This window comes from Propithecus coquereli, unplaced genomic scaffold (assembly GCF_000956105.1).
Source record: "Propithecus coquereli isolate 6110/MARCELLA unplaced genomic scaffold, Pcoq_1.0 Scaffold205, whole genome shotgun sequence".
Taxonomy (NCBI): Eukaryota; Metazoa; Chordata; class Mammalia; order Primates; family Indriidae; genus Propithecus; species Propithecus coquereli.
Window position 1 is genome coordinate 1,210,319 of NW_012145523.1, and position 10,185 is coordinate 1,220,503.

A 10,185-nucleotide genomic window follows, 5' to 3' on the forward strand; every position below is an offset into this window, starting at 1 on the left:
AAGTTCTAAAGAAATTTCATTGTTTCTAAAATTTAGAGTTTGATATTTAATATTCATAATACAAAGTCTGGATAAAGATTACATTGAGACAGAAGCACAGACATTTAGAGATGTCTGTGTTGATTTCAATTTCTTTTAAAAGAAATAGATTATTCTAAGACATTCTGAAAAATTTTTCTACTTTCTATTAGAAAGTTTATTATAAAGCCTGGTTGCCTGGGAAGTAGTCCGTTTTTGTTTTTGTTTTTTTCCCAACTATTGTGCTGTTCTCTTTCTTTCTCATTTTAGTGGAGGAAATCGAACAGATGAATAGTTTGTTCCAGCAGAAACAGAGGGAGCTCGTTCTGGCTGTGTCAAAAGTGGAGGAACTTAGCAGACAGCTGGAGATGCTCAAGAACGGCAGGATCGACGGCCACCACGACGGCCAGTCCGCCGTGGCCGAGCTTGACCGCCTCTACAGGGAGCTGCAGGTGAGCCACGGCTGTTCACTCAGTGCTGCACAGCCTCCTCCTCCGGAACACAGAGTTGTAGCAGAAAGTGCTAGATTTCAGCTGCTTTTCCTTAAAGGGGGCAGGGGTGTGTGTAAGGAGAACCTAAACACCAGAGAATCTAGAATAAACTTTCTTGTGCCTGAGACAGGAAACCTGAAGCATTCCTCACGACCACAGCTGGTGGTCTAGCACAGACATCACTTAATTTTAAACCATGGATGAGAGGTGTGGACGGGAAGGAGGGACCTTACATTTTTAGAAATTGTGTAATAGTTAACCGTGTGGTTCTCTGTTGGAGAGATTTTTCTTCCTACTCCTTGGCTATGTTTTTTCCCCCCTCCATGTTTTATTCAGTTAAGAAACAAATTGAATCAAGAACAGAATGCCAAGCTACAACAACAGAGAGAGTGTTTGAATAAGCGTAATTCAGAAGTGGCAGTCATGGATAAGCGTGTTAATGAGCTGAGGGACCGGCTTTGGAAGAAGAAGGCAGCTCTACAGCAAAAAGAAAGTCTCCCAGTAAGTGAGCCGTTCGGTAATGGGCGGGGAGGAGGGAAGAAGATGACCAGCCCAGTGAGGCCAGTCGTTTGTAAGCAGCTTCTTCAGCCGTTACTCAGTGCGCCCTCAGAAAACAGAGATGGTGCTTGTGCATCCTCAGAAGCTTTTTACTTTTTGATGTTGTTACCCACGTAGCTCCGTCTTTCTTTCTGATACTTGTAATAAAATGTGAGTGAGGGTTCACTGAGGAGTGTGTTTATTTTGGAATATTTATAGACTCCATGGCTGGATTCTGAAAGTGCTTATTTTAAAAATTATGAAAATTTCACAGCTTTTTCTGAGTTTCATCATCCAGTTTGACTTGTAATAGTAAAGAACCTGTGCTTTTTCCTTAAGGTTTCATCTGATGGAAACCTTCCCCAGCAGGTGGTGTCAGCCCCAAGCCGTGTGGCTGCGGTAGGTCCCTATATCCAGTCCTCTACTATGCCACGGATGCCCTCCAGGCCTGAACTGCTGGTGAAGCCTGCCCTGCCAGACGGTTCCTTGGTGCAGGCTTCAGAGGGGCCGATGAAAATACAGACACTGCCCAATATGAGATCGGGAGCCGCTTCACAAACTAAAGGTAAAAACAGGTCTTTTGTAAGTCCTTACACAGCATAATTCTTTCCCATCCTCACGTTCTTTTTCCCAAGTTTGAGTTTGAAAAAAAAATCTATCCTCGTATTCATTGTTCATGTTTAAATTCTAAAAATTCCTTTGTATTCTCTGCTAGTGCAAGGATAAGCTTTTTTCTAATTTTTTATCGATATATCATAGTTGTACAATGATAAGGTTTTTTAAACCCTAAATAATAAAATTCTGTTCAGGAAATGAAATAATATTTTTGCGAATCTGAAAATTGTTTTAAAAAGTTCCTCCTTGTTACTAAGGACATTTTGATCAGATGTTAATAACTTGAGAACTTTTCTTTTTGTGTAAAAACACCATATATGCAGTGTTAGTGGTATCATCTTTACAAAAAAATGTGAGGTTGTGAATCTATTCTGTTGATGAATGGTGTTAAATATTCCTATGTGCTTATACTTGAGAATTTGCTGATAATGTTTAGAATAAAGGTAAACATATTGGGAGATTAAAAGTGAAAATAGCAGAGGCTGTTTGTGTTAGTCATCTTTGTATTCTGTGTGATCTTCAGATAAATGGGGAGGTACAAGCCAGAGTTTCGTAATGGGAGGAGAAAACAAAAAGAGACTTGTAGGAAAAGCAGGGTAAAACATCCATTAATGACCTTATCCTTCAGACCCTTGGAAGGAAAAAGTAACAGTTGTCTCTTTTCCCTAATCATTGTCATATGCAAGAAATAGCTAATTTTAAAAGTATTCAATATTTTGCCATAATTACTACTGTGGAGTAATAGTGCTGTGTAGTCTGGATTTTATTGTAGAAAGTTACATTTGTTTTGTTTCTTTAAGGAAAAATAAAAAGCACAGCTTTTAAAATTAGTTAAAACCTGAATATACTGATTTGTAAAAGACTGAGGTTGAAGTCATGGCTTAAAAGTCCACATTTTTGCCTTTTTGTTGTGCATGCATCACTGAAGTTATCATTCATAGGATACACCTTAGACCTTTAGGTCTGCAGAGTTGGAACTAGTTTTCTGGCTGTGATGGTGATGTTTTCTAACACTGAAGAATAACGTGTCTTTACTGCTTCTAGCAGACCTTCTATTTGCTATGACTAATTTTAATTGCTTGAGTCAGGTGGGAGAATCTTAAATTAGAAATGTAAAACCTAATACAGTATTTTCTAAGTGAATTTATTAGGATGTTGTAAGTCTGGAATTTAAAGCTGTTTTTAGAGATTAAGAGTCTTAGCAGTAAAATGAACTATTGAAAATCTCTTCAGAATGTTGAGTTATGTGCAGCTGCTTTTCTGCGTTCTAGGCTCCAGAATCCATGCAGCTGGCCCTGAATGGAGCCCTACAAATGCAGATCTTTTCCCGAGCCCAGGCTCTGCTTCTGTACCTCATAGTGCTGGGAATGCTCTAGACCCAGGTGAGGTTTTATCTGTGCTACTCCTGACCATTGTATTTTCGTCATCTAAAAGGTGCTGTGTATTCTTTTTAAAGAGTTCATTTTCTAGTATGTTCAAACTAGTATTTAATTTATTTCCAGAACACCTTCATTTAGCTGGGCAATTATAGTACTGTCATTGTAGTGTTTGGGTTATTTATCAATTTAATTTAAAAATGGGAAAGCACGTAGTAGGTACAGAGTTTCAGAGAGATTTAGGAGAGAGAAACTTTTGAGTGAATAAGAAATATTATTCCAAACAGTTCAAATATCATTGTGATTTTTTTCTGTCTTCAGTTGACGATGGAGAGGTTCCACTGAGGGAGAAGGAGAAGAAAGTGCGTCCCTTTTCCATGTTTGACACAGTGGACCAGGCTGCTGCCCCGCCCTCCTTTGGTACTCTGAGGAAAAACCAGAGTAGTGAGGATATCTTGCGGGATGCTCAGGTACTTAAGCATATCCTGGTTTCTAAAATTTAATAGTCATTCTGTAATGCCATTTTTAGGAGGGATTAAGTATTATATGAGGGAGAGTAGAAGAAACAAGAAGTATCGGGAAGATTGCAAAATATAACAGCGTTATGTTATTTTACTTTCTCATGCTTGAGTCTATTTGTGCTCTCACACCCTATTGGAGAATGGCCGCCATACTTGCTTCTGGGTCATTTTGTGTCTCTCTCTAAAAAGTGTAAATGCATTAAAGAACATCCTATTTGTGCTGTTCAAATATCTTGATTTCTTCAAAACTTGGAGCTGAGGTTATATCAAACAATCTGATGGTGAATCTTCTATAACTGTTAGGATTTTAACCTTTGCTAACCAGGTTATGGGTAAGTGCTCCAAGTTAGGTGTTTTTTACCACAGTGGTCTAGATTGCATGAAGTTCCAGTGCACAAGAATGGTTTTTGTTTATCGGTGCCATCTGTGGATATCGAAGATGGCTGGCAGTTAAAAGTTTTCAAGTGGGTACTTACAGTTGCCCAATAGGAAGTGGAAATGAGAAGGTCACATAGGGAAGGAATTGTATTGCATTAATGAAATCCTGTATTAAATGTGATTAAAAACAGATTTTAATAATTTAAAAATGTAGAGCTAATATTTTTATAGTGTATACTTGTATTTGTGAAATTGGGTTACCTAGACCATCCTATGTACCCAGTTATACAGTGTTTTAACTGACTTTGTATATGTGTGTGTTACAGGCTTCAAATAAAAATGTAGCTAAGGTACCACCTCCTGTTCCTACAAAACCCAAACAGATTAATTTGCCTTATTTTGGACAAACTAATCAGCCACCTTCAGACATTAAGCCAGATGGAACTCCTCAGCAATTGTCAACAACTGTCACATCCATGGGAAATAAACCGAAGCCCGCAGGGCAGCAGCCCAGAGTGCTGCTGTCTCCCAGTGTGCCTTCAGCTGGCCAAGACCAAACCCTTTCTCCAGGCTCAAAGCAAGAAAGTCCACCTGCTGCTGCTGTCCGGCCCTTCACTCCCCAGCCCTCCAAAGACAACCTACTTCCACCCTTTAGAAAACCCCAGACCCTGGCAGCAAGCTCCATATATTCCATGTATACACAGCATCAGGCTCCAGGAAAAAACTTCCAACAGGCCGTGCAGAGTGCGTTGACTAAGACACATACCAGAGGGCCACACTTTTCGAGTGGTAAGGTTCTTCACCTTCACAGGTGGTGTGTTTAAGTCCAATGCCAAAGCTGCCATCTTTCAGCAGACAGCAAAATAACTAGTCCCTATTTGACTGATGTTGTTCTAGGAGTTGTGTTTAATTCTGGCTTCTGTTCTTTATTGGGAGTTTAAAGAGTGCCTGCTTAATGTCAGCTACTGCAGTAGGACTGAAGATAGTAGGTGAATAAGGTGTGGTCTCGGTCTGAAGGAGCTCGTTGGTGAGCAGGAAGGAAACGCACAGGTCATTACAGTTTGGCAGGCTGTGCCTTCACTGTCGGTTTGACCAGCTGTCTTGGCTCATAGAGGGTTGGACAGCTGTCCCTATCTGTATGTTTTCTAAAAAAATAACACTCTCTACTGTATTTTAGGTCATTCTAATGAGGGCAGAGCCACTAGTTAAATGTAAAAACATAATAAGATTAGCTTGTGTTAAACATACACAATCTGGGAATTTGTTGGGTTCTTTCTAAATTACTAGTTTATAGGACTGGAATAAAATAGACCATGTTTTAATTGAATGAAAATGGCTTTTTAGTCATGAAATAAGCATGTAATTGGAACCTAAGATGTCATAACGGGAATTAGACAGCAAAGAATCAATATAAGTGCTACCTCTTACTCCTTCTTTTCATGGGTCTTTGGTGAAAACTGAATAATTTGGGAATTAGATAATTTTGATGTAATCAGAATGTTGGGAGTGGTAAATATAAGTGGTTCTTAATAATTTTATGAGCCAAATGTGATTTCTCACATTAATTCACTTTTGAAAAGTATGAAAGGTGGGATAGTACCTGTTTAGTTGTAATCTGGACACATGGGAGGATTTTTCATTGGTTCTAAATGTTTTTCACATTGTGATGTTTTAAATTCGGATGCTGCAGTCAGTGATTTCTTATAATTGACAACAGTTCTTATTGTTCGCGAGATTATGGTGCATGTTACAGTCAGTGAGGGGTTTGATTCTGTAATAACTTTATTATGCAAAGATGGAACCCTTGCTTTGTCATTTGTTATTTTCCAAAAATTAGTTATATTTGAAGGGCATTATGTAGTAATAGCTATGAAATTAAAAGAGGCTTTAGCTATTGTTAGCTATTTCTGTTACTAGGCCAGTTTTGTTTAATTAATGCTAATCAGGGCTTTTTCCCCCCTTTTCCAATTAGTATATGGCAAGCCTGTGATTGCTACTGCCCAAAATCAGCAGCAGCACCCAGAGAACATTTATTCCAGTAGCCAGGGCAAGCCTGGCAGTCCAGAACCTGACACAGAGCCTGTTTCCTCAGCTCAGGAGAACCATGAAAATGAAAGAATTCCTCGACCACTCAGCCCAACCAAATTATTGCCTTTCTTATCTAATCCTTACCGAAACCAGAGTGATGCTGATTTAGAAGCCCTACGGAAGAAACTGTCTAATGCACCAAGGCCACTAAAGAAACGTAGTTCTATTACAGAGCCCGAAGGTCCTAATGGGCCAAATATTCAGAAACTTTTGTATCAGAGGACCACCATTGCTGCCATGGAGACTATCTCCGTCCCATCGTACCCATCTAAGTCGACTTCAGTGACTGCCAGCTCAGAAAGCCCAACAGAAATCCAGAATCCATATTTACATGTGGAGCCCGAGAAGGAGGTGGTCTCTTTGGCTCCTGAACCATTGTCCCCCGAGGCTGTGGGGAGTGCCAGTACAGAGAACAGTGACATGCCAGCTCCTTCTCCGGGCCTTGATTATGTGCCCGAAGGAGTCCCAGACAACAGCCCAGATCTTCAGCATAGCGTGGAAGAACCAAAGCCAGAGGCTCCCCGTCTCCTCGATGTGTACCTAGAGGAGTACCCTCCATACCCGCCCCCACCATACCCTTCTGGGGAGCCTGAAGGGCCGGGAGAAGACTCGGTGAGCATGTGCCCGCCTGAAATTACCGGGCAGGTCTCTCTGCCTCCTGTAAGTAATGTTCTGTCTCATGGCCATTTTGGGAGTCTTTTACCTAGTTATGGTCTTCTGGGTCGTCACATCCTTCTTCTCCACTTTGCCTTTTTATTTTACAATTCCCTTGGCACAGAGTTGATCTTATAAATGTTATCAAAATATAATATATTCACTATAGAGAACATTTTTGTACTTTACAAAGAACCCATTTCTTTGTGGAGGAAACAGAGTTTTGTTCTTAGCCCTATAAACACCACAGCCTATAAACACCACAGTTGCCGTTTCTTCTCTAGCTGAGGTCATATATTAGGGAAGCATCACTCAATTGGGACTGAAAGGAGCTGGATTTGAAACTTTTGATTACTGGCTTAGCTGTGTGAAGTCAGGCAGATGGTAGAACTTATCATTGGTGATTCCCTTCTTTTTCACAATTTTTCTATCAGTAAAAATTTTTTTTAATGAAACAGGTGAAATCTCAAACTTACAACAGTGTTAAAATTGGAAGGATTCTGGATAAAGTGGGGCCAAGGAGGGGTATCAGGGCAGAAGGTGTGATGGGCACCCCTTTATCATCCCTTTGAAAATCTCTGGCTGACAGGATGACCCCTAAGATTTCTTGGTAGTTTAACAGCAAGTTATTCTAAAACTTTGTATGTTTCAGCTTGAGCAGGTTTTTCACACTCCTTCCAAATACTAAGCTTTTGTTTGAAAGTTTATCTGTCATTTTGAAATAGGTGAGAGAAAATAAAAATCCCAAAATATCTAAATGGCGTCTGCTTTTCCTTAGTTTAATTTGAAGTCATTTTATTTCAGTAAGCACAGCAAGAAGTAGGATGCTGAGCTGTGAATTTAAAACCTGGTCAAATGCAAAATAACATTTTTTGAAGGATTTTTTAAAAATGTACTTTATATCTTTGATCCCTTATTATATCTTTTAGATAATGATAGTGTTCAAAGATATTGATTGTCCAGAGTTATTTTAACTGTTGGTTACAGTAAACACTTACTTACAATTTTTATGCAGTAAACATTTGAAACTAGAAAAAAGTTTTTAAATAGAGGTCAACAGTTTTTAAACAACTCTGTGCCTCCTAAGTTCTCAGGCTTGATTCTCTTCATTTGAGTTTTAAACATGAGAAAAGAAGGAAGTTTTAAGCCATATTGGCCAAAGCCAATCCACACTACAGCTGTTTGTTATTTCTCCTCCTTTTTTGTTGTTGTGTCCAAATAATTCATACTTTGAAGAAGGAAACCAGAGTTTGTAGAAGCGTCATACTTTCTTTTTAAAATTCTGTTATTCTCTTCCTAGCAAAGTAACTTACTTTTTCCTTCTTGTCTTAAGTGAAATAGAAGCCACTGTCTTGTATATTCTTTAAAAATGGCAATGGTAGTGTCACTATACTGCGCTACTTATGAATTATATTACCACATTCATATAAGATTGACACTTCCTTTTTTCAAGGAACAACATTTTAGCCATTGCACAGTGTGAAATATATTGATTGTGACTTAATGTTTTTCAAAACTCTGTACTTTTCCATATCTGAGATAAAATGAAAAAGTATGTGTAATGTATGTATATATCATACCTCAGGAAATGTTTCCACTTTGTTGGATGTATTTAAGAAATCTATCTTATAGGATGTTAAAATTTTGCCCTTTTTTTTTTTGCTTGACTCATTAACACAGTTTAAGACTAGTAAGGTTCTTCCTTGGTATATCTAAGACAGACTAATAATCTGTATTATTTACCTTAATTATATGCTTTCCCCTGAGGAGGCATTACAATGTGAATTGGTTAAGAGGAAGGGCTTCAAGCTTACCTGGATTTGAACTTCAACTCTGCTGGTTTCCTGGCTGTGTGCCTTAGTTCCTTATCTGTAAAACAGGGATCATAGGGCTTTTGTGAGGATTAAATGAATAATCATTCAGTACGTGTTAGCTAATGTAATTCTGAGCTGTGCTGTTGTCCAGTTGAAGAGTGTGGGGTTGGCTTAGTTGATGCTGTAATTATTACCCAAATGAGATTTCATTCGGTTTTATAAAGTTCCTCCCACTTTGCTACATGGCTCTTTACTTTGTGAAAATTCATTAAGCTGCGTGTTTAATTTGTACGCTTTTCTCAATAACGTTATACTTGAATAAAATGTGCTAAAAAATATTTTTAAAGTTCCTTTCACTAACTTAAGCTGAGAAGTTGCTGCTTTGCATTTGTTGTTATCGGTCTCTCTTGCTTAGACCAGGATCCTTAATTTTCCACCCATTCCTTTTGCAGGGCAAAAGGACAAACTTGCGTAAAACCGGCTCAGAGCGTATTGCTCATGGAATGAGGGTGAAATTCAACCCCCTTGCTTTACTTTTAGATTCGTCTTTGGAGGGAGAATTTGACCTTGTACAGAGAATTATTTATGAGGTATGATTATAATTAGTAAATTTGTTAAATATGACCTTGTATTTTGTTTTAGAGCTCTAATTAGAAAGCCACTGTAGAGAAATTGTGTTTTTAAATCATTTTCTTTTTTTGGATTGTGGGTTTTTTGGGGTTTTTTGAGCATGCTCCAGAACAGGCTGTGCTGTTTTAAAGGTGTGATTGTAGCCTTTTGGTAATGCAGAAGCTCAGTTTTCGCTTGGAGTCCTCCAGAGTACTTTTCTCCCTTAAGGAGATCATTTCTGTCCTTTAAAAATTGTTCATATATAGATTTGTACCATACTGTGTTAAGTTGGAGATGCAGTCCCTTCTTTTCAGAAGCCTACTATTTAAAATATTTTTAGTTGACCTTTTTTCCCTTTCCATAGTAAATGTAACTTCTACTTAGAAACTAATTTGTGGTGGAAAGTTGGAAGGATAAACAAAAATGACTATAAGGATATAGTTTCTGGTACTTCTTCAGTTTTTTAAAAATCTTTTTATAGTGACTGCCTACTTAATGTGCTTATTCCGTCTGTCTTACTTCTAGAATTGTTCTTGGTATGGTTTTCTTGGCTCCTATAGGTTTTAATTATGATTTTTAAAAATGTCACAAGAGCCCATTTCTGTTCTCTTGACCCTAACGAGCCAGTTAGCTCTGACAGTTCAGGTGACAAGAAATTGGAGTAATGGTCACCCTTCTTATTGCTGCAGGTCGATGACCCAAGCCTCCCCAATGATGAAGGCATCACCGCGCTTCATAATGCTGTGTGTGCAGGCCACACAGAAATTGTTAAGTTCCTGGTGCAGTTTGGTGTAAATGTAAATGCTGCTGATAGTGACGGATGGTAAGATTTTCTTTTAAGCTCCAGTCAGACTTTAGTTTTAAATTATGATGTGTTATTTTTGTGGAAGAATTAAAAAAATAGACTTTTTCCTATGCAGGATTAAAAAAACCTATAATCACACTATATTTGTATTTTATTTTATTTTATTTTTTTGAGACAGAGTCTCACTATGTTGCCTGGGCTAGAGTGCCGTGGCGTCAGCCTAGCTCACAGCAACCTCAAACTCCTGGGCTCAAGTGATCCTTCCTACCTCAGCCTCCC

The 10,185-nt window shown here is 38.5% G+C and overlaps 1 protein-coding gene across 1 annotated transcript in view; it reads left to right on the top strand.

The window, feature by feature from the left end:
• Positions 1-10,185, top strand: part of TP53BP2 (tumor protein p53 binding protein 2) — a 53,847-nt gene that overhangs the window by 33,306 nt on the left and 10,356 nt on the right. Inside the window, exons 7-15 of the mRNA XM_012644064.1 lie at positions 289-470; positions 846-1,010; positions 1,386-1,611; positions 2,933-3,043; positions 3,359-3,507; positions 4,263-4,725; positions 5,909-6,684; positions 8,945-9,082; positions 9,791-9,924. Coding sequence (XP_012499518.1) covers positions 289-470; positions 846-1,010; positions 1,386-1,611; positions 2,933-3,043; positions 3,359-3,507; positions 4,263-4,725; positions 5,909-6,684; positions 8,945-9,082; positions 9,791-9,924 — 2,344 coding nt within the window. The remainder of the gene's footprint in view (positions 1-288; positions 471-845; positions 1,011-1,385; positions 1,612-2,932; positions 3,044-3,358; positions 3,508-4,262; positions 4,726-5,908; positions 6,685-8,944; positions 9,083-9,790; positions 9,925-10,185) is intronic.